The following is a 25,463-nucleotide window of genomic DNA, read 5'->3' on the forward strand; positions in this document are numbered from 1 at the left end:
CACAAACCAGACTAGATAAAATAAGTTTTATTAGTTTTTCCTCACTGTGCTGCATATTGAAGTTGGAAGTCCAACACGGAGAAGCCAAAGTATTAACAAGGTGCCCCTGAAGACAAAAGCATGCCAAAATGTGTCTGAGAAGTCAGAAATGAAGAAAAAAACAAAATCAAGTGAGAGTTACAAAACAATATCAGGAGCTTAATGCCCACCGACAGCCACCCAAAGGTTATTAGTGCTCATTAAAAAGTGCCAGAGGGATAAGAGAGCCGAGAAAGTACAACAACTGCAGTTCGCTGGAAATAAATAACTTGTGGGAGTTGAAAAAAAGAGAAAGGAAAAACAAAACAATATTGCTTCTAATACGGTTAAAGTGCCATGAATGTACACCATCCATGCAATCCTTTCCAAGGCACTTGGGCTGAGTGAGCCAAACCAAATAAGAGCAGGCTGACGAGCACAATTAGGTTATGAGACATGATGACAGCAACGATAATCAAAACGCTCTCACAACAACTCATAACTTAGTAAACCAATAAAGGCAAAATGACAAAACAACTTCCACATTATCATATCGCATTACACAACGTGATCGAGCGGATCATTATTAGCATTCCTTTCATATAATGTTCCCTTTGTGAAGCTGAGATGAAGTGTATAAATGCTTGATGGAGAGAATTTAATGAGACTTTGGTTTCAGCGTGCGGGAACAGGCGGCAGTCATGTCAGTGTCCTCGGCTGCTTCCCCCTCCTCGAAAACAGGCACTTTACTCATTACTCAAAATAACAGGTGGTTCGGAATCAAAACAGCTTCTGGTGCGCTGTGAATAATCGCAATCGGAAAGCTTTCGGGCTACGAGAGAACAGTGTAAACGGCTTAAGAAGAATCAGTCTGCTGCCACACGTGTAAACAAATGCACGCGGGATGGGAGCTCGATCGGCGGGCACCTTTCCAAGCTGATGTGACCAAACCAACCCCGCGCTGATCTGTGGTAATACAGCATTTAAAGGAGGAAAGTGAAAACGTTTATACCGCGGCGCTGCACAACTTTAACATTATAATGATAACGAGAAATGAGAGTCTCTGCATGGACACGTTCAGTAAACCCCCAACTGCATAAAGACTTAAGCGTCACACATCTGTCCTCTCCTGCTAACTACCTCCTCTGCTGGGCTGAGATTAAATGAAAGATATAGATTTTTATCCTAACCTAATAATCCCTATGAAAGCCTTACATAATTCAAATATCCTTTTTTTATGAAGACACTGGCTGGAACTCGATATTAGCATTGAAAAGCTGATTCATATAAAGTCTCCATTTAAAGAAATTCTACTTATTTTATTACTTATCAGCTTATAATAATAATATTCATAATAATAATCACTTCAAATCCTCCTTCCTCAATTAAAGTGAAACTATAAAGCTGAAGTTTTAGTTTTTACTTTGTTTTTAACACCTGAAAGAACTTTAGATTTTCCAGAAGATAAGAGAACGGATGAAAATCCCTTTATTTATCTGCCCATCAATCACACCAGCAGTGCTACGATAAATTAGATATTCATAGTTTCTCATTAAATAACTTTAATAAGTTTCCTTATTAAGGCTATTTTAACTAAGACATGTAGGCGGCTTCAGAAGGCATGAGTCAACTCCACGATGACCTCTCCCTCTCCAGAACTGGCGTTTATTTGAAGAGGCTGGGAGAATGAAGCCGCTTTCATCATGCAGGCTTTACCTGCTTCCGTACAGTAGTACGCCCACACGGCCAACGTGAGGCTTGGACTGCCGTTTGTTTCCTTCATAACGACTGGAAGTTTGGCTGAGATGCAGAGGGGCTGTGAGAGATCCTTAATGGAACCAGTAAGCACCTGATGGTCTAGCAGCCACTCGTTACCTTTAAAAAAAACAAAAAACAAAACAAAACAGGAAGTGATGTCAAAGGACGTCCAACTTTTATGTACAGTGTACATGCCTTGCTGGTAAACTGGTAAACTCAGGCCAGGCATTAACCTCAATGTTACTTTGAGATGAAGCACCCAGTTAAGCATTGTTGCAGCACTCTGCACAGTCTCCCCCAGCGGCTTAGCGCACACTAGCACTGCTCAGGAACCTTTCCAGATACCAGTCTGATTGGTAGTTCTATCTCAACTCTGTAAGGATATGCTTCCAAAGTCTAGGACACTCTCAGAATTCCAGTATTGTGTCCAGAATTGGCCGGGCAAGGACTAATCTGGACTTTGCTTTGGGAAATATGAAGGAGGCCATAAATTTTGGACTTTTCATCATCAGCGTTTCTCTATCATGTCAAAAAGAAAAACAAGACTTTTTTTATACTCGCATACAATCTTTTTCTGGTATAAAGACATATTCAGGTTTAAAAGTGTGGTTAAACTCCTGTATAGTGACAGACAGTGAAGTTTACTTGTCAGGCACACTGAATATTGTGGGCTGTCCACAATGAACCCACAGATCCACTTCAAGAATGACATAAACTAAGCTCAATCCCCGGTTTGGTCACGTGTCCGCCTTAGTTCATCCATGTTTTGAAAGAACAGATGGCTTTGAATGAGAATAGCTGGCTGGCATCTCGATTTATTGCTGAACGTAGTGGGGTGCAGCCAGAGTGCTAGGGCTGACTCAAGCCTGCACAGTAAAACAGTCCCTCTGAAATATTAGGCCAAACTCACATACCCTTACTAAATCAAATAAAGAGTGGTTGAAGACATTCATTTTCTGAAACACAGGGAATATTTTTAGACACAAGTACACATCTGAAGCGACACGACCACTGAAAGATAAATGAAAGTCGAAAAGAATCACCGGAGCATCAGCGGTGAGAAAATATCACGCCACAGAGACCACAGAACCCAAGCCAGCCGAGATTAATGAAGCTGATGTCTAACGCTGGGTCCCAGGGAAGCCATTTCTAAAAAGCCACTAAAAAAACAATTTAGATCTGGCGTGCACTTCTAAGTTGATCCATTAAAATCCCTGCCTCTGCTCTGATCTGATCAGCATAAGTCTAGACTGGGTATAATGGGACAGCGGGGGATCACATAACATAGCCTGGTAGCTAATTATGTGAACCAAGGCATGTCGTCTTATCGAAATGCTCTAAAAATAGCCTGCCGTTATCGAGGATTTCATGCTGCAGCGCTCAGGATGATGGAAACACTTTTGGTGCAAACGTAATGAACAGACCACAACTGTCACTAACATCACATCACATAAAAAAAAAAAAAAAAAAAAAAAATCACGTATCAATCGATCCTATGGTCAACACTACAATCTGAGAGAATTAGACTAAACCTCTTTAGAATATAAAATCATAAATTAAGCCATCCACGCCTCGTACCTCCTCGCTGGTGGTTTAAAAGAGCTTTGAGTGATTTAAGTATTTGTCTTTGTTTTAGCTGCGAACTATAAATTCCAGGTGTGGGCTGGCAGAGTGAGAATCTGCTTGTTGAACGGTGAAAACGACGTGCAGGCAGGTTAAGCATCCTTCACTTTTTGACAGATCAGAGACCAAAATAAAGTTTTGTAGGAGAGAATTAGAGGCTTCACTCCACAACGCGCTCATTCTAAGCACAGGGAGGACGTTTATGCTGCAGCCCTGACTCTGGTTGGTTACCCTGACGAACAGAGAAATAACTTGAGGAAAAGCATGCATTTTTTTTTTTTCAAACAAGCTGTTATACAAAGCAGCTGCTGTAAGCTGCCTCCTCACTGCTCTGCCACCTAAATCCTTCCACTTCTGGTTCCCAGCAGATATTTGTGAAGTCTTTGCCAAACACTGCTGGGGTTTTAGAATTCAATTAACCTCTCACCTGAACGGGAAAAAAAGTCCAATCAAAGCTTAGACGCAGCAGATCTGTCAGTCCTCGGGTTTACACACATTACAGTGATGTCTGTAGGCTGCTGCTTTAGTGCTTTTCTTCAGCCAACACGCAACAAAATAATTAGCTTGCATTAGTCTGGCCCAGCAACACAATGGAAATACAGCATGTCTGACTAACTAGCTTAGAAATTACAGTAATAATAACAAAAAAAAAAGCCTAATTTCTGTGTCACAGCATCATGTAATTTTACCAAATAACTAATACAGTCAATCAGCTTCGAAAGGTTTTTGCTTTAAAGTGAGCTGAAGGTTCTCAATCAAGTCACAGAAGAATTACTAATTTTTTATATGCAGTGGTTAGCACTTTTCCCGCACAGCAAGAAGCTTCCTGGTTCAAATCTCCAGTGATGCTGGGGCCTTTGGTGCTTGCAGTTCGCATGTTTTCCCGGAGCCTGCCTGCGTTTTTCCAGCTTTTCCCCCACAGTCCAAAAACATGCACAACAGGTTAACTGGTGATTCTAAACTGACTGTGGATGTACAGTACTTACTAAAGAAGCATTATATAAATGAGTGTTTATAAGTGCTCTTTAGTTGAAACTGAGAAGTTGAATTTTGTCAACATTATCTCAAAATCAAAAACTTTTCGTGCAAAACTTTACTTAAAATTCCAAGTGTGTCCCTGTGAACATGTGCAGCTGTGTGGCAGAAGCTCATGGATGTAACATCAGTGACAGGATGAGGTGTCAATGATGGTCAAGACATCTTTCATGGGCATGAAGGCTAAACATGCTCAGAACATTTACATGCATGATACTTCATGTAACAGTGACTGAACTTTGTCTCACCCTCTGCTGAGAGTGCCCAGCAGCTGGGCGCCTCTTCAGTGAGTTTGGTCCCTTCTGGAAGTGACAGTGTGACAGACATGATGACAGTCTGGCCCGCAGTCACCGCTACTGGCGGCATTTCTTTCCTGGCAGCTGATTTAGGCAGCGTGGGGGCTTTGGTCGGACCCGAGGGCTTTGTAGGTACCGAATCTGTGCACTCGCGGGAGATGGGGAGCTGGATAAAAGAGAGATATGGGTGTTTGGATTAAACAAAAGCAAGGAGAAAGCTACCCTAACTTACAGTGTCCTGTCTTTGTCACCTTTAATTCAATCTCTTCTAGCGCAGAAGCTTTTAGGACAGATTAATTACACAAACGTGTACAAAATGTAAAGCACTTTCTCAAGGTTGGAACCACACTTTTCCTAAATACACACACGCACACACAGGCAACGCACTCACCAGCGAGACAGTCTTGGAGGTCAGGTCCAGCACTTTGACTTGGTGGTTGTTGGTATCGGCCACGTAAAGCAGTTTTCCGCCGTCACCGACACAGATTCCTCCGGGTTCATTGAAGCAGGATTTGTTAAACTCTGGACCCAGAGTATCTCCAGCATCTCCTGTTCCTGCTAATGTGCTACACTGCTTTGTTTTTGGATCCACCACCTTGATCTGAGGAGAATCACAGGCACACACACACACACACACACACACACACACACACACACACACACACACACACACACACACACACACACACACACACACACACACGATGTTGGTTATCAAAAAAAAAATTTCCTTCCTGGAATTCAAAAGGAGTTTTAACCACTTTGGCATGAACTCAGTCACTTCAAGGAACTCATTACAGAACATAAGTGTTAAATTTGCACAGTACATCTTTAAAATGCAGCCTTGTGACAATCATCTGTTACCTTGTGGTTGTAGGAGTCGGCTACATAGAGCAAGTTTTGTTCGGAAGCCCAGGCAACACCGAGAGGATGCTGGAGTTTGGCATCCACCCCTTTCCCGTCCATATCCCCAAAAGCAAAAAGGTTCTGTTTTGAACAATACAAAACACTGGTTAGAGAAAAAAACATATTATCGACTAAAATTACAAAACACCCTTAACTGCATTGAAAACGAGACAGGAAACTGAAGAAAGCCGAAGCCTTTTCTATCTTATGAATGATGAATTTTATACATAAAAAGATTAAGACTGTGAGATAAATCATTTTAGTTTTTTGTGTGTGCCATGATTCATTTGAAACTAGCATGACCAAACAGATAATCCCATCAACAACCAATTTGTAAGAAGCTGTGATAACATTTCGATAAATTGGTTATAATTTTGTATCAGCTCTGTAAATAACAACAGCAACAGAAAAGGACCATGATAACAATCTTCAAAGTCTCATGATTCTCCTGGCTCGCTGACTAAACAGCTACAAGGTGTTTACAACAACAAATCCTTGGAAATGTAAAATCCACTGAGTGAAAGCCAATAGGTTTAAATCCATTATCTAACTGCACAAGTGTGAGCTTGAAACATCTCAGCAACCCAACCAGACTTCAGCTGAAGAACGAGGTAAACAGAATTTGGTCGAGTTCAAAAAGGAGCTGGAGGACCTGGAGCATGCTCGTAGATGTTCTCAACATTAAAGGGGTTGTGCACCATGAATTCACCTCCCAGACTTGAGAATTTGCAATGCAGACAACCTAGACTGAAATGGGGAAAAAACGCAATCTTCAGTCACTGGTAATTAAACTAGCTAGATCCAGCTACGTGCAGCTTCATCCTCTACCCCCTGAAAATGGAAATCAGTATTTTGTTGCATGTGGCAAGACGACAGTAATCAGAAGAATGGTTGCCAAGGATGCAGAATTATTCTCGAGTGTGAATAAAGTGCTTTAAATGCTCAACTACAGTAGAAAAGTGTTACATAAGAAACAGTCCATTTACTATCAAAGACATGAAGTCAGCCGCCACATCAGAAGCAGTGCAAAAAAGATGCTGAATCTAAAATCAGATACGTTTTTTGATTTGGAAAATATGGAAAATAGGATGGAAAATAAAAGTCTAGCTTTTATTTTTATTTTAGTTAACTAAAATGTTTTTTCATCTCTACTTTCAGTTTAGTGTTAGCTAACTGTAATAACCTTACACTGGACTGCTTTGGGAAATGTCAAGGTGGGCATATATTTTGGACTTTTAACCATTTTTTCACCCGTTTTACAGCTTTTTCTACTGATAAACACCCCTCCCATGGCCATTCATACTACACCAAAGTAATAAAATAATAGAAAAACAGTTGTTCCCGTTTTCCCACCATCTACTGTAGAAATGTATGTATTTTTTCACAACAGATCCACAGTAAAAAAAAAAGAACATTTTAAGAGTTGCACTGACAGATTTCTTTCACATACTACATCAGTGTTTCTCTCTCATGTAAAAAAACAAAAAAAAAAACAACAACACTGTTTTTTGTCATACTGTCTGTTATTATATTAAGATATCTCCAGGATTAAAGGTGCAGTTAAATCTCTGCACGGTGACTTACTCTTTATGTGTCCACAGTGTAAAATGAGTCTGACATCTCTGCTTTAGCTCAATTTGACAACTGATATTACTGTAAAAGTGCAAACATGAGAGGACGCCACCTCAGCTTCAATACTGTTTGGCTGTTCTAGATCAACTCCTTAAACATCTGTGGGCAGCTAATAGTTTCTCCCGGCTCTTCACCATGTTAAATAAACTGTATATGACTCTCTAGTTAATTACTTCCTGCTCTCATGGGGACTTACAAGCTTGTGACTTTCCAAAAATACACCAGTGCGGCAAGACAAAGAAACTACAGCAGAGCTGCTGTAAGGGCATGAAGGTATGCACCAACATTGTTTTTCAGGCTTTCCTTTAGCAACAAACAAGAGGGTCTGTGTTTACTTGTTTCTCTTTAAAGGAAAAAAAACCCATATTTTTATGCATACAAAAATAGCCCTAAACTCTGCGTGAGTGCCTAACAATGATTCATATTTGTGCAACATTTTTCTTCATAATTGTCCTAATGTTTTGTGTGGCTGGAAATGTGGCAGACTAATGTGCAGGTTTCACACTGTGTGTTTTGCGTTGATGTATGGTGACAGAGCCAAGCACAGGACACATCATCATTGAAAGTGCCGCACAAGGTTATTCTGCTCCTACAGTCTGCTTCGGAAATGGACTTTTAATTTGTCTCCACAAGTTCATCTGCGCTGGCTTTTTCTTTCTATAAGAAGTTCACCTTTTAAAGTAGCAATAAAAATGGACAATATGGCAAACAACAAGTTGATAAATTATGTGCACTATATCATGCTGGTCTGTGAAACTTCATTAAGAGATGCTGTAACTGTTTGTTTCAAACCACATGAGCATTATAACTGGAAATAAGGATACTTGAAAAGGTATCTAGCAGAGGGAAGATGATGATGAATGGTAAATAAAGCTTTTTTTACACTATTAATTCATTCTTCCCCCATTTACTGTACACCCACCAGTGGGTCTCTCTCTCCTCCGACCAGCAACTTGACGGCTCCATCCTTCAGCGCCAGCGTTCGGATGGTGCTGCTTTCGCTATCAGCCACATACATGCAGCTCCAGGGCTCCTCTGGGGCTAAAGCCAGGCCTGAAGGCTGGGCAAAGCCTGCCTTGTGAGGGTAGGCGTTGTTCCGGTTCTCTTCGTTGCCGCTGCCCGCCCATCGCACACAAATCCCTGCCTTGGACTCGCTGTTCAAATGACAAGACAATGTCATTAAATACTAGAATGCACTTCCTGATGGACAGAGTTCCAAAAAGGAGAAAATCTGTTTGTTTTTTGTTTCTTTTAATAAAAACAAGACTGAGATTTTATCTCCTGTTTATTTGCGGTAATTAAAAAAGATTATTACATAATGTGACCTCCTGTGAAACTTCCGACCACGGAAGACACACAAGAAGAGGAATCCATTTTCACAGTTTTAAAAGGAGAATTACAACCATGTCATTATATTATCAGAATATGTTTCGAAGCGGCCATGGCAGTCATGTACTGGTCTCTCACCTTCCTTTGGGCAGTTTTCCATCAGCTAGGAACAAAGCCCAGATCTGGTGAGTCCCTGCCATGGCTATCCACAGCACGTTGTCTTCATCGCCGCCTACACATGAAAATAAAACGCAAAAAAACCCCACAGGATAAATATGGGAGCAGGAACTGGTGTCAGTGCTCTTGGCCATCTACCAGTCAGCCTCAGTATCATTCAACAACTACTGTGATATTTGTCCTTCGTTGTTGAGCTATGTTCTTGAGGTGTGTTTGGGACTACAGTCTGCTCAAACACAAGGACAAAATGTGTTTTTTTTCAAAGTAAAAGTAAGAAATAGATTTTTTTTTTCCAGGCAGCAAAATTATTTTTGCAAACTCCCCCTCTCCCGATCTGCTGATTGCTCAGCGTCAGAACTGAGTCAAAATATGGAGCCGTGCAGGTTTAAGACACACAGCAGCCTCTCTGACAAAGGCCATATGCACTCAGCAGATACAATACTGCCACTGTGATGAACGCACAAGCCTTACAGACATGCACGATCTCTGTTGTATTTTTAATGCGGGGCAAAGTTCAGCCTTTCTTGATCAAAACGGGTGGACTGTCAGGGATACATACTTGACTCAAAGCCAGTCTAGCACTTTATAGTTCAAAAGGTGTGGGATCCTCTTGATTTGGTTGAATAATTTATTCATCCACATCTTGAATAAATCATGAATATGTGGATGTGTGTTTGGACGTTCTCTCAGAAGACAATGTCAGGGTACATCCATACTAATAAGAGTTTTTTTTTTTTTTTTTAAACACTCACTGTTTAAACCATACGGGTGGTGTTTAAGGAGAGATTTAGTCAGAACAGGCAGAACCTGAAAACATCTTTGCTTTCTGACTGGGTCAATGAAGCCAAAATATTAAACACACACATTTACTTAATTTCATCTTTTGAATATGCCTCTCCCATGTAATTGATAACGCTCTTCATATCACTCTGGGTTGATGTATTTGCTTTTCCATGAGTCCCAATCTGTTTTCTGCTGCCATGAACACCTTCTGTGTGTTGCTTTGAGTAACAGTTCCCCATCTTTCTAGGTCCAAGCAAAGAAATCTTTGTTTTATTTTTGCTTCCTTCATAGTATTTTCTTCAAGCACCCAGCCCTTCACTTCCTGTTTACCATGGTAAATGCATACCTTTCCCAGGGATGTTAGCACAGACAGAGAGTACTTGCAAAATTGAGCCATTTGGTACTTATAGAAGTGCCGAATGGCTCATTTTTATGGAAATTATTTTAATATTAAAAGACTGCTTTAAATTTTAAATGTATTAGTCAGGGTGTACTGAAGTTAAAGGTTCTGAGACCAGCTTAAAACCAGCTGGCTGTGGCGTAAATCAACCTGAGGCAAAAAATTAACTGCGGTAGCCCTGAAATCTTCTATGCTTTTTTTTTTTTAAATGACATCAGAAACAGCAGTATGCGACATTACGTGATGGCAGAGCTTCAGTTCATCCTTTGTCATTTTTTTTTTTTTTTTTTTTTTTTTTTTAACAAATAGGACAGGGGGAATGAATGAGAGAAAGAGGGGGAGAGAAAGAAAGAAAACCAAAGGGGAGAAGAGACGGTGAGAAGGGGGGGGAAGAGAGAGAAAAAAAAAAAAAAGAACTCCTGGGTCACCTGTATGGAGAAAAAAAAAACAAAAAAACAAAAAAAACAAACAGAGGAGACAGCAAACAACAAAGAGTAACATAATAATAGAGAAAACAAAGCACCATCACAATAAACTAGCTAGTCATAGATATCAATATTTACTAAATAATAAACGATATTGTGCAGCACGCAAGATAGACAGCGCACAGTGTGCTTTGAGGCAGCAGCCAAGAAAGCTTTAGTCCGCGTCTGTGAATACCCATGTGTGCATACCTGTGTGGATCAGCATGCTTGCATTCCAAAGGTTTCTTCATGTAATGATCTGCTAGGGAGTGTGGGGGGGCCACAGCCCCGTCCTCCAGGGTGTGAAGCGGGTATGGAGGAGATCAAAACTCCAGACATCCAGAGGCCCCCAGAACACAAGAGACCATGGAAGACCAACAGAGGGGCAGCCGCGCCACTGTTCCAGTAAGAGCTGAGGAGAGTCCCAGATGAGGGCTCGCCCAGCAGCCGCGGAGCAGAAGCCAGGGGGAGTTGCAGTGACGCGCCCGTGAGCTCCGCCGGCCCCCAGCTGTGCCTGAGTGACCGAGCCCCAGGCCGAGAGGCCGGGGGCACCCCACCTCCAAAGGGGCCCGAGCGAGCCCCAGGCCCCAGGCCCCGACAAGCGGCCGCCAAGGAGTGAGCCGGTGTGTACCCGGACGCCCACCCCCAGACACAAAGAACCACCAACACACCGACACCTGAGGGAGTCCGCCACCGGCAGGGGAAGTGGTGGTGGGTGGAGATAGGCCTCCAAACCTTGGAGGGCCTGAGGTGTCCCCAGAGAGGTGGCGTCTGATACCCAACCTGACATATAGACACAGACATACAGGCACACACAGACACAAACATCCATTCCCACCCTCATGCTCTCATATGCACTCACTCCACACTCAACCAACGTGGAGACAGACATAAAGAGACGCTGTACACACAATCACACTCCCCAAGCGTACTCTACAAACCGGGTCTAGGTACCCTTGCCCCTGGAGGGGGGAATTGCATCCAGACCCAGGTGGTGTTACCCTTTTCCCTGCGGTGGGGAGAGGCAGACCACCCCGACTCCGCAGCAGCAGGGAGGCCCCACACCCCAGACCGCAGTCGGACGGCCAACTCCTCCTACTAGCCCTCCCGCTCCAGCAGGCCGCAGAGAATGGGGGTGGGAGAAGACTCCAAACCTCCCTCCACCCGCTCATTGTAGTGTTGATGCATATGTGTTCTAAGGTGCAATTAAAACCCAGGAGGGCATGGAGCTACCTGCCAAGGAGCAGCAGGTAAGCGCATAGTCCCTCCTGCTAGCCCTCAATGACTAAGTGTATTTAAAATTGAGAGGTGGGCAACGACGTCAGGGGTGAGGTATACACCCTGATGGTGATTTGGACTCCGTGATTGTGCCCACCCCCAAGATCCTATATGTATGTGTAATGAGAGTGTGAATAATGTGAATGTCTAAGTTGTGGGATAAAATTGAGGCAGAGGCAGCCAGAAGGGGACAGGGGGGGGGGGGGTAGCCTCCTCTGCACCCTGGTGACATACCCCTACTCCAAGGCCCTGCATGTGTGGGTGGTTGTGGAGGAGCGGGAAGAGGGAGGCAGCTGGAGATGGGGAGGGAAGGAAGGGAGGGGCAGGTAACCCCTCCCTGGGGCCAGCTCCCCCGCTGACCCCAGTAGGCACTCCCACCCTCCGCGACCCGCCAGGGAAGGGGGGCCCAGGCCCATCAGACCGGGGCCCAGTGCAGTAGCGCCCCCCGGCTCCACAGAGCCCTGGACAGTCCACCCAACCCCACCACAGAGAAAACTGCACCCACCCCACCATCCACACATCTTCCAGACTACATAAGACAATAGACGCCCAGGCTGAGATCTTCCTCCACCTCTCCTGTATCTCCCCCTCCTGCAGAGAGTTCCTGAAGAGAAGAAAGCTCCTGCAAGATGTGACCATCCCCCCCACCAGTTGAAGAGTCCCCCAGGCGGCTCGACGCACCGGCGGCACCCTGCTCCAGGGCCGGGCCCCCATGCACCCACCCGCCCACAACCCCGGCAACACACCAACCAGGACCCAAGCCCCCGAGGCCCGGCCCGGGCCCCAGCCCAGAGACGGAGCGCCCCCAGAACCTCACGCCCATCCCGGACCCACCCAGGGGCAGCCAGGTTGCCAGGTCAGTAACCCACGTCCGTCAGCACAGACCCTCCCCTAGCCCCGCTGCACGCAGCCGCGAGGAAACAGTCACCTGAGAGCCAACAGAGCCCCCAACCGGACGTGACCGCTACCCCGGGTTGAGCTCCCCAAGGAAGATGCCTCCGGGGAACCCCCCGACGCCCTAAGCCTGTCCCTACCCCCTCACCAATCACAACAGTGAAGGCGGGACCAAACTATGACCCCCCACCCCCACTAGGTGATGGAGCTGATAAAAGGGGCCCAGAGCAATTGATCTAATGTGGTGGCAGAGGCTGTATCAAGACTAATGTAATCTAATAGATAATTTCTATATTGGTTAGAATTAAGATTATTTTTATTTTTCCAGTTCATGAGGACTGTTTTCTTGGCTATGCATAGGGCAGTGAAGATCATATGGGCTATATTCTTTTCTGAAGTGACATTATCTAAGCTGCCCAACAAACACACTAAGGGGGAGGTTGGAATGTTACATTTCAGACATTTTGATAAGTCTTCACATATCTCGCGCCAAAACTTTTGCACTGGTGGACAGAACCAAAGAGCGTGGATGTAATTGTCTGGTGTATTGCCTTGACAGTGTGAGCAGTTGTTGGAAGATGTAAAGCCCATCTTGAACATCCGATGACCTGTATAGTGCACTCTATGAAGTATTTTGTATTGTATTAATTGCAGACTGGGATTTTTAATTAATTTAAAAGTTTTTAAGCAAATCTGAGACCAGAAGTTTTGGTCTAGGTTGACTGATAAATCTGCTTCCCACTTTGCAGTAGGAAGGGATATTGATTCATCTAATTTAGAAAGTGTTCTGTATATTTTAGATAATAATTTGGGGGATTTAAGAGTAAGAAAATGTGCCGCACTTAGTGGTGTTTGTAATTCAACTTGACTGAGGTTAAATTTCTTTTTTACTATGGATTTAATTTGTTGATATTCTAAAAACCTTGTCTTGTTGATCCCATATTGTTCAACTAGTCTGTCAAATGGAATAAATTCTGTTCCCTCTAATATATGTTCTAAGTATTTAATTCCTTTACAACTCCATTCTGGGAAATTAATCATATTATTGTTTTGTAATATGTCAGGGTTATTCCAGATAGGTGTACGTTTGCATGGGATTAATGAAGACTCCGTTATTTTTAGAAACTCCCACCATGCTGTTAGAGAAAAGCTGATGTTGATACTTTTAAAGCATTCATGTCTTTTGATGTTTGAGCTAATAAATGGTAGGTCTGAAATCTCTAGATCCTTGCATAGTGCCTGTTCAACATCTAGCCAGGGCTCAACTAAGAAGGTATGTTTTAACCATTCTGAGATGAACTGAAGCCTGTTGGCTAAGAAGTATTGGTGAAAATTAGGCAGATCTAATCCTCCTCTATCCTTGGTTCTTTGTAGCGTTTTTAAGCTAATACGCGGGGATTTATCTTTCCAAAGGAATTTGGAAATATATGAATCCAGAGATCTGAACCAATCTTGTGATGGTTTGTTAGGGATCATCAAAAATAAGTAATTTATTTTTGGCAAGATCATCATTTTTATAGTGGCGACCCTTCCCATGAGTGATATGGGTAAAGATTTCCATCTAGTCAGATCGCCTTCTACTTTCTTTAGAAGTGGGATGTGGTTTAGTTTAGTTAAGTCTGAAAGCTTAGGAGAGACATTAATACCTAAATATTTAATATTTCCGGATTGCAGTGGGGCAGAGGAAGAATTATGGAAGGAGCAGTTAATGGGGAGAACTGTAGATTTTGGCCAGTTAATTGAATAATCTGAAACTCTTGAAAACCAGTTTATTAAAGTAATTACCTCAGAGAGGTTGGTTTGTGTGTTTTGCAGAAAAAGCAACACATCATCCGCATAGAGACTGATTTTATGTTCTATGTTCTTACATTTTATGCCCTTAATTGTTGTAGCCTGTCTAAATGCTGCTGCTAGAGGTTCGATAAAAATTGCAAAAAGTGAAGGGGAGAGTGGGCATCCCTGTCTGGTGCCCCTCAGGAGACAGAAGCTGGAGGATGTCTGGTCATTTGTTCTGATACGAGTCGTTGGGGAATTGTATAATATTCTTATCCAGTTTATGAAAGAGTTTCCAAAACCAAATTTGTGTAAAGTTGCGAATAAAAATTTCCAATTAACTCTGTCAAATGCTTTTTCTGCATCTTCTATGCTTAACACTTTCAATTAAGAAGATTTGTATAAATCACACAAACACATACCTCTACATTATGAATCGTTGAGAACAGCGCTTGCCAGAGGCAAAATAAACACCTCTGTCCAGACATACAGTTTCATTCTTTGTTTCTTTTACTGAAGGACACAATTTATGGGGACAGTTTCCTTCAAATGCAACCGCAAGATCTTACAAGAGGTGTTTAATGTTCAAGAAAAAAATAATTAATTAAATCAGTCTGCTGGTAACAAAGTAACAAACAAAGTAACAAATTTAGTTTGTCACATTTTTAAATCACAAGGAGAGCAAATAGATAAACAAACTGACTTGTATTTTTCTCCTAGGGTGAAGAAAAATAGATAATCAATGTGGAATAACAAGTGTATATGAGAGTCTGAGCTGACTGATTATTAATCTAAATTCCACATTAATGACGCTTCATGACAACAAGATATTCACCAAAAAGAGTTTAAAAGAAAAAAGATTCCCACTTGAATTTAAAAATAAAAGTATTGTATGAAATTAATAAGCTATTAATAATCAAGTGTATAAATAAATGCTCAAGAGAAAATAATTAAAAGGCAGGGATAAGGAGGATTTGATGTTTTAAGGAGAAATAGAAGTTTTATATTACATTGTATAAGTGTAAACGAATGTGTCATCTAGTGTATTTGTGCCCTGAATACTAAAAGCTTGTTTTGAAGGTGAATCTTCTAAGACTCATACAAGGCAGAAAGGCAATTAAAGTTCCTCACTGGCAGTGCCAAGCATCACATCCCAAGGAGAGCTGATTGGCTGCTGTGGTCCCATAGCCCCGCCCTCTTTGTCTGTCCCTTGAGTGCCTACTCCAGCCAGAGTGCTGACTTTTCCCTCTAACAGGTCGATCTACAAACAGATGCAGACACAGATGGTTTATTATTATTATTTATTATGGTTGATAAATATCAACAAAGACTTGAAAAAAATACTTTTTAAAACTAAAATTATTAAGACAACCTTTCGAATCAAGTGGTTTTCCGTGTCAGCCACGTATACAGTGTCCCCTTTAATGGCCACACCCTGAGGGGAGTTAAAGGAAGCTTCAGACACGTCGCCATCTTTTCTCCCGCTTTCAGGCCCTGTGACAAAAGGAAAAACCCAGCACTGATTAAAGCTTTCGATCACTTAAAGGTAATAATAAGCTCCAAATATTTATTTTTCATAATAAAATTCAGACATGTCAATATTAAATTTTTAAAAAATGAATCAGAGTGGAATAATTATTTTTATTCATGACTATTCGTATGACAATTATTGCTATTTAGTCTCAGCAAAGAAGGAAGTTTCTTCTTTGCTGAAACTAAATAGGAGAAAACTTCAGAATCACGTCACGCTCTGCAGCTCGGCAAACCTTTCTTATGCGTGCACAGAGCTGATGTCAACAACACAAAAATAAAACCAATCCTCAATTTTCTCTCCTCATTTGTCCACTCTAGGTCAGTGCCAGTTCCCAGCATGTACAAGTCCCTGCTGCTGCCAACCTCTCTGCTGGTCTGGGGACATCAGCCTAACTGCCATGTGGCTCCTCTGAGGGTTGTTGAGGCAGTTGCATAATGCTAAAATGTCATCATTGGCTAAATATTGCTGTTGAACTTTTACAGATCTCACTTATTACAACACAATAGTTTTTGTATTTAATGGCCATCTAAATTGGAGCTCGTTACATCATGCCCATTTGTTGTTGTTGTTTTAAAAATGCATTGGTGTGAAGTCTCTTACCTCCTATGACATGTAGCAGGTCTCCAGTAGAAGACACCACCAGTATTCTGTGATGTCCTGTGTCTGCTATGACAAGCCTTTTAGTACTGTTGTCTATAGCCACCTTTCCAGGAAAAGAAAGGATGCTGGGTGGCAGGGCGTCTTTGTACAGCTTGATTCCCACTGTGTGAGCCTTGAGCAGACCACGCACCCCATAATAACGCAGAGCGCAGTCAGTGAAAAGCATCAGCCTGTCACGGTGGCCCTCACCCACCAGGGAGAAGAGCAAGTTGCCACGTGGTCCAAGTAGGACCAGCGTGGGCCAGCAGGAGATCTCCAGTTCATGCCAGAGACTCGCCTCGCTGTCGTTTACCACGGGGTGGCAGATGTCGTAGCGGAGCACAGCGCTTCGGATGTTGTCCAGGACCTTTGAGAACATGTGCAAAAATGGTGATGAGTTCAAGTGTTGTCCTTCAATAAGGCTCCACCTGAATTTATCAAAAAGTTCAGAAACTTTTCCAAGTCTTTTAGAAAAGTCTGCATGTAGCAAAAACGTTACAAAGCTCTTACTTAGTGATTTAACTATCCCCCCAAATTACAGGAGCACAAAATACTGGTATTCAGGACAGCCCTTTTATAAGTAAAGCTTTTGCTGTTAAGTTGAAAGTCATCTTTTAAAAGACTAACTGCCCTTTACAATGATTTTAAACAACACACAGGTTGACACATTTTGTATCAAAACACCCAGATTTTTAAACGAGTGAAATGCTGAAACATGACGTACATCATTTTTTGAAGATTAAAGGTTTAATTGTAAAGAAGCTCTGGATTTCCACTTTTAGTTTAAGCTTTGGATTTCATCTACATTTTTAGTTAAGCAGGGTAAACCAACATAAAGATCTATTCATGAAAAGCACATAATTTCAAAGATTAGAAAAGTGGGAAAATCTGCAAGAGACATTTCAAAAACATCGGGCACATCCAGTGGAGCAATATGGAATGTCCTGAAAGAGACGGAAACCACCGAAGTACTGCCCAACAGGCATTTAAACAGGCATCCAAGGAAAACAGGGGCAACTGATGACAGAGACAAATGGTGAGAACAGTAAAGAAAAAAATAAATAAAATAAAAGTGCATAACATTATGAACAACCGCCAAAGAAAAGTGGCGAAGATTAACAATATAGAGGTCTTACTGCAAAACACAAACTGCTTATTAGCTGTAATGAAACTGGCAAAAATGTGCAGAGAAGAGTCAGTTGGAGACAGTTTGGGACCAAAGGCTTCTGGACTTACGAAACAGCGATTTCAGCTGTGAAAGTGCTTGAAAGTATGAAGAAAGAAGGCATCTGTTCATGATCCTAAACAATAAAAGCTCATCTGTGCAGCATGGTTGAGGTTGTTTCATGCCCTGGGTTTACATGGCCGCTAATGGAACAAGCTAACACATTTTTATCGAGAATCTCCTGATGATCACGATGGTAGTAACAGAGTAATTGCCTACATCTACAGAAACACTTTGTCTTCTGACTTACGAAGAAATGCATCCATACATTTGGCCACATTATCGACGGGAGATTATTTAGGGTTTTGGAGTCAAAAATCCAAATTTGAATCCATATGAAAATACATTTTACCTCCTGAAGAGAAGACTGAAGAAGCAAAACCCCACAGACCAATAAAGAAACAAGAAATATGATGCAATTGCATATTGATGCATATTGATGCAGTTATTGCAAACATGGATGCAGTAATCAAATATGAAATATTTTGGCTTTAAGTTACTTGCAAAGATTGCAACACTTTAACTGGGAGGTTTAATACAATGATACCATTATACCATTACCAACTTATTACTGTGATATTACCCATTTATTACAAACTATAACAGGGTACAGAGCCCATCTATGTAGAGCAAATTACATATACAGTTTTTCTGCATCAGAACGCTACAAATGACTTTCCACGAGCTTAGATATCATTGTAAACCATATAATATCCAGATATTTTGTTGTTTTAATTTGTAAAACTTTGCCTGCCTGTTTGTTTTTGATAAAAAGTAGGGTAAGTACTATGCATATGAAGCATAATTTATTTCCTCACAGTTGGAGAGTACAGATTATTCCCCTGCCAAGTTGGCAAAAGATTTCATTAAAAAAAACAAAAACAAAAGGGAGCCAATAGCAGAATATTAAGAGGAATATCTGAAGAACAGAGTTTCTGGTCCGGGATTGATAAAGAAAGTAAGTTCTTGCAATTTTTATATGCTGCCAAAATCTTATTCTCCTGTTTGTATACAGGTATAAAACTTCAAATTAACACCCTGGCTCCTACAGCCCTCTTTTTACTTGGAGTAATTTAAACAAAGTATAAATTCATCGGTATACATGTAGATACTTTTGAAGTATTAAAGAAAAAAAAAAGCAAAAGTTTCCCCTAAAAGTTTCCAAAAAACCCAAAACATACCTTTTCATTGGGGAATTTGGCAGAGTGCACACCAACAATAACCAACCCATCTGAAAAAGAGATTAAACAGCGAACAGTGAGCGTTTAGGCAGAAAGGTGTTGCATAAGACACACATGTCACAAACATACATGCAAAGATGCACTAAGCACAATGATTTTTCCACTGTAAAATTTAAGAGACCTTCTATGTAAACCAACCAACCCTCAAGCATAACACATTGCAGGTTTAAGTGAGGTTTCTGGAAAAGCCATTTCTCAGTAATCATCAAAGATAAGTAAACACTATGCTTATTATACAGCTAAAGACAGAAAGTGGTTATAATTTGTGACTTTGTACAAGGGCTGCAGACTTTCAAATGTTATGCAACTGAATTGCCTAGAACTATGAATGTAACAGGCTGGTGATGTTATTCTAAACACATGCTTTTGTGGCACTAAAACTCTCCAAAGAGTCCACAGATAGCAGATATCTTGATTAGTTTCCTTCCTTCCTTACAATCATTATAAAACTCTCTATCGAAACAGTCACTTTTGTACTTCTGTCATTCCTTAAATCAAAAACTCGACAATACGCTGGGTAAACAGAGCCCGAGCGGAGCGGCAGAAATGTCAAAGCTACCTTGTCGCTCTGAAAATGCTTTATTCACAGGGAATCGAGCGTGATCACAGATTTTAAAAAATAAAAAAGATTTCTAACAAGTTTGATTTTGTGCAGTTTCTACTATTTACAATTTGATTGCATGCAACTGTACACAGAGCAAAACAACTTTCTAAATGGAAAAAAAGACTTGTTTTCATTAATAGAGTTACACAAGAAACAGCAAAAGAGCAACTTTCAGTGACAAGGCACTTTCAAAACACTACACACTATTTATTTAAAAAGGCGTGAATCCCATGTTTAATTTCATTATAAGGCACTGATTTGAGGGAACTAAAAGCTACAGCAAGTTTTCTGATATCTTGTTCCAGATATATGGAGCATAAAACTCTATGTGGCTTTTTCACTTTAGATTTTAATCCCAGGGACAGCCCTGAGCTGTTCAGGGCTTTAATAACCAACAAATTACAAAGCATCTAAAAACTATACAGTTGCATTAGTTCATATTTTTTTAACACACACACACAAAAAAAATGCATTTCATAAATGAACCCCACCAACGCTCAAACTCGACACGGTCTGCAGCGGATTTCGTCACCCGCGGCCTCTGCCAAGCAGCGTAGCGCCGGCACAGATTGCAGTGACGATGGGTGGGTCGGGGTGGACTGTGGAGTGACTGGACAGGGTGGCTCCCACACCTCAGTGACAACAGCAGCAAACAGAATGTACCCATAGCGGTGCCAGAGATAAGGCAAGTACGATAATGTGTGGTGGCACTGCAGTCTGCGTGTGTGTGTCTTTTATGTAATGTTCAACTCACAAATGAATTTCAAGTGGCACATCTTCCTCAGATGATACAACATTTGAATGTAAATAAATGTAATGCCTGTTTGTCATCATACAAGTTTGATTATATTTTCAGTGATATCTTTTATGCACTTTCTCATTAGGTCCATGAATCTATTATTTATTGTATGCAGCACTTTGTCTGCACTCCCCTGTAGTTTGTACCTATAACAAGAAAAAAAGAGCTAATTTAATCCTTTTTAAGACCTCTCAAGACTTATAGATAGCCTGTTTAAAGGGCCATTAAAATGCCAGAGATTATGCTTTACATGGAGTTGCTATATATAACTGTTCTCAAACATTATTGCAGCCCTGAACATTTCTAGATATTACTTCAGAGCTGCATGTGAGAATGTAAGGCCATCAGTCATGATTTTAATGCATTTGGGAATTGTGAAAGCATAAGTACAAAACAATAAACTACAGAGGGGCAGATGTATGCTGTACCTATGCTTACTTAAACTGAGTCTTGAAAGTATTTTTAGCTACTGTCGCTTCACAGCTGAGATAAGGGTCTACATGCCTAAGGAAAAGAAGCAGTTTCCCTGCTCCAACGAATATGGCCCTGAGATGCTGCTCCACAACACATGACCACAGGACCAATTTAAATCGTGTACCTCCACTGAGGCCCAGTGCAGCTGAAGTGTGACTTTAAGAATACACTATAAATTCCTGCAGTGCTTTACTTGATCTTCCACCCATTCAACAGTAACCAAATAACGAGCAAATTCTATACTTTAAACTGTCCTGTAGCAAGTCAAAGCTAATGGTATAAGCATTTTTTAACCATATTGTTTTTACACACTAAAGACAATGAAACTGAATTATCCTGTATGATGCTGAGCACCATGTGATCTGCCAGTGCCCAATGAGAAACTCACTGCAATGAAAAAATGCAGTTTCTCCAGAATCTATGAGATAATGTCAAGAAATTATACTGTAAGTGACAACATCCATCAATGAAGTGTGTTATGAAAACACACCCAGGTCATCACCTGCTTACACCTTTGCCTTTGGGGGAAGAGATACCGCACCATCAAAACCTGCATAAAGAGACTAAAAAGCAGCTTCTTCCCCGAGGCTGTGGCATCCATTATATGTCGCAGCCATTAGACGATATTGTTATTGTTGATAAATCTCAACCCTAAACCAGTGTAAGTTTTCTAATCTGAGCTTAATAATAAGCTACTGCAAACTCTGAATACACATAACTGAGTCATTGGACTTCATGCAGGAGGGCAGTGGTTAGCACTGTTGCCTGACAGGGTGTTTCCTGGCTTTAGCCCAATACCAAGTGGGATCGCCTCTAGCCTCAATGACCCTAAGCTGGATAAGCAGTTAAGAAAATAAATGGATGGGTGGATGAGTGAATTATTGACCCACACAGGGCACATCATTAATAGACATTCCCATAATTATTTTCAAAAAAAAAAAAGATGTTTAATTATGTTTGGCAACAGGCCCCCGACAAAAGCACAATCTTTTCTGGTTTGAGAACAGTGCTAAAAACCAGCCCCAAATATTTTTGATTTAAATCTTCACTGGGTATGACAGAGCTTGAGGTTGAGTGCCACTGGTGGGAACCACTCATTGTTGCTTTCATTCTTGACGTTTATCATTTCGTTTCAATCTGCCATCGCCTGTCACAGATACAAGCCATTTCACCCACAAACATGATGTTCTTGATAAGGCAGGTTAGGGTTGAAATTCACACGAACTATCTGACTTTAGCCTTTTTTCTTTAGCAATGTGCTGAAATTGATTTACTTGGGAACATCATGCACAAGAACGCACGTCAGATATATTTCCTATCAAACAGGCAAAAGACAAACACGTGAATGAGGAAAGATGGATAAAACATGCTTTTCCAGGATGGCAGATGGATAGATGGAAAAAAATGAATGAATATCAAGCAAAGCATTACGCAGCATTACGTTATATTTAATGTGGACAGCAAGGAAAGCGATGAGCAGGGTTTTTTTTTTAAACAATACACAGTTTTTCTACTTTAGGATTTTCCTGGAGCTGATTAAATTAGCTGTATGGAAAGTACCTCGTAGTTAGTAGAGTATGTGCAAACCTTTTACAGAGTGTCTCTTCTCTAGTTGATGCAGGTCAGGAAGGATGTGGATGCAGTTGATGCAGCAGTAAGTGAAGAAATCCAGCAGCACCACTTTACCAGCCAGTTCCTTGTTTAAAGAGAGAGGCCCCTCCGTGTTCAGCCACTCTAAGCCTGGAGCAAATCACAGAGTGGAAAATGATGTTGTCATCTTTTTAATCATGTTTAGTCACGGTGTAGGCAAATGCTTTACACTACCATCCTAGAAGGGCTATGGATATAGTAACAAAACACCTAAAAGGCATATCTGTGGTTGGGCCTGACACAGCGTTTGTGTCACATGGGAGAAAAAGTTGGATAGTTTGATCGATCAAAGCAGTGACTTGAAAGTTCTCGTGGCCCAAGTGTTATGTTAAATACCATAAAAAGTGTTTTTGTTGTAGATTTAGATCAGCTTGTTTCACACTTCTTTCATGTGCACTCTAAATTGTGCCTGATAGCATTTGTCACGCTTAACTCGTGCACATTTGATAAGTTTACTGTCACATTTTACAGCATGGTGACTATCAAAATCCAGTACAGAGTGAAAGAGTAATACCCCTACCTAAATTTTCCATTGATAATCTTCTCAAGACTTAACCTTTCAAAGAAATGTACGAAAGAAGAAGAACAAAACAAATCACATTGATTCATAATCATATCAGCCAATGGGGTACCTATGTATAGATGTGTGCTTTTTTAGTGATGAATCTAGTTAACATTTATTATCTTTCAGTGTTTAGCCCCAAAGGGTTTTTTTGGCTACACAAATCTCCACTTCATCTCCTTTTTTAGATCTCTTAAGTGCACTTCCACACGGTGTTTTGCAAAAAAGCTTCATGACACCTTGTTCTTGTTGATGAGATAATTCTTTAGAACTCCAACAGTATGTTTGAATTGTTGCTGCAGAATGAATTTGGGACCGATCATATGCCTCGCTGTTGGTATGCTGCAGCAGATAAGAATCTACCCCCCCAAAAAGAAACAAACAAAAAAACAAAACAAAACAAAAAATCACATGCATAAAAGATTAGCACAGTACGGAGCAGCTTAAAGGCTCCTTTTCTTCTTTATCTCTGACTGCGTAGAACAGAGTTCAATTAGATAAATTTAGATGAATTCTGAATTAAGAAAAAAAAAGAAGCACGTGTTGTGTTATGTTCACATTGAGCCTTGTGTGACTCTAGCATTTGATGTTCTAACAGTAGATCACCACCTACTGGTGTGGTGAAATATTGTCAATATGCTGCATCCCTCAGCAGCAGACCCAAGTTTCCCACAACTAAACTTTAATTACATTAGCAATTAATTGGGGGGCAATATATACAATATTTAGTTAAATGCATTTGTTTTATTTTTTGTTTAGAATAGAATAGGATTTGATTGTTTTTATATTCTTATGCATATAAAAGACAAGTGGATGCTGTTCCGACTATTAAAACCAAGGAACCCTGCATGTTCAGTGGCTAACAACTTATGCCCAACAACTTATCCACTTATGTAAACTAGGGCTAATCAGATTGCAAAACATTGACTCAATATGTGAGATGGTGGTAAAGCTCAAAAAGATTTTTAGCTTTCTGACCATTCAAGTACAGAAAAGATCAGATGCACTCCATCTTGTGGATCTAGAGAAAGCATATGACAGGGTGCCAACACAGGAACTATGGTGCCACATGAGAAAGTGAAGAGTGACAGAGAAGTTTGTGAGGGTGGCGCAGGGTACGTCTAAGAACAGTGTGCAGCAGTTGAGATATATAGGTTAAAGTTTCATCAGGGATTGGCTCAGAGCCCCTTCTTGTTTACAGTGGTGATGGATAGGTTAACAGATGAGGTCAGGCATGGACTATGATACTTGCAGACGACACTGTAATCTATAAGGTGTCGAGATAGTGAAGGTGGATGAGTTTAAATACTTTGGGACAACCATCCAAAACAGCGGACAGTGCACAAGAGTGGTAAAGAAGATAGGGTGGAGTGGGTGGAGACGAGTGACTCGGGTGATTTGTGACAGAAGGATAATAGCAAGAATGAAAAGGAAGGTTTACAAGATATTAGTGAGCCCTACTGTGAAGTACTGCATTGACAAATTGACATATTTTACATATTATTAAATTACACGAATGCCTGTAATTTTTCTTCCTCTTCCGGAATAGATAAGGTAGCTAGCTAATTAATTGACAGACTATGAAGAACTTGTGTTTAAGGGTTACAAGGCGTGTTGTGCTGTAACGTTAGCTTTTAAAAGGAAAGAGAGCTCTTCCTAAGTAGACTGCAATTGTCCAACATTCTTAATGTATATATGAATGAACATGCCGAGTCCTGTAGTGACGAGCAGAGTTGGCAAACTCAAGTCAAACTGCTACGAAAGAGAGGCGAAGTGTTTAAGCTAAAGCTCTAACCTGTCTGGAAATCGGGTATCTTCAGGTCCTCTCTCTCGTCTAACTTTTTTAGATATTGTTGAACGAGATCTTCTTTTTCTTGCTGTGTTGCAGCGTCATCTAAGGCGTTATCCAGCTGACTTTGGACAGGAAACAGTGTAGAGACGCTGCACCGGGACGCCATGTTTCAAGCAACAACCAGCTAGCTCGGTAAAGCAGCGAGGAGATTCATACCGCGGATTTCGACACAATAGCAAAAAATGTTATCGACTATAAGGGTTCTAAAAGAGTTTCAGTTTCAATTATCCGAATTAAATACCCTCTAAAATAGGGTTCTTATTTTTTTCAGCCTTCAAATCAAACAATTGGCTAAATTAATCGTTTAAAACGTGTAGAAAGTGTGGTTGTCCCTTCCTAGTTGTTTTTACTCCATTCATTGTAGCATAGTGGCGGTAAGTCCTGCTGTTGACATGTTATTAAACGGTGTGTCAAGAAGGAAAATTTCTCCATTTCGTTGTTAAATAATGAGGTTGAACTGTTTATCAGTAACAAATATCCGCAGTGTATTATATAATATATAAGGAAGTTGTCACTT

General features: G+C 41.0%; 1 protein-coding gene across 2 annotated transcripts; it reads right to left on the minus strand.

Annotated features, from left to right (window-relative positions):
• Positions 1–9: 9 nt before the first annotated feature.
• On the minus strand, positions 10–25,462 carry nhlrc2 (NHL repeat containing 2). Of its 2 annotated transcripts, XM_085466299.1 has the most exons (13): positions 24,890–25,462; positions 22,470–22,622; positions 18,946–18,995; positions 16,501–16,906; positions 15,739–15,860; positions 15,498–15,627; positions 8,736–8,829; positions 8,191–8,422; positions 5,595–5,717; positions 5,122–5,331; positions 4,683–4,896; positions 1,735–1,893; positions 10–106 (listed from the first exon to the last, which is right to left on the minus strand). In XM_085466299.1, the coding sequence occupies exons 1-13, from the start codon at positions 25,050–25,052 to the stop codon at positions 93–95; spliced, it is 2,070 nt and encodes a 689-aa protein (XP_085322425.1). In that variant the 5' UTR covers positions 25,053–25,462; the 3' UTR covers positions 10–92. The 2 variants fall into 2 exon arrangements, with proteins under 2 accessions (XP_085322425.1, XP_085322424.1); XM_085466298.1 differs by having other exon boundaries at positions 10–1,893.
• Between the last annotated feature and the right edge of the window lies 1 nt (position 25,463).

The sequence above is a fragment of the Copadichromis virginalis genome, linkage group LG8 (assembly GCF_057382275.1).
Source record: "Copadichromis virginalis isolate Kocher_CV1m ecotype Utaka linkage group LG8, C_Virginalis_male_GT1.1, whole genome shotgun sequence".
NCBI lineage: Eukaryota > Metazoa > Chordata > Actinopteri > Cichliformes > Cichlidae > Copadichromis > Copadichromis virginalis.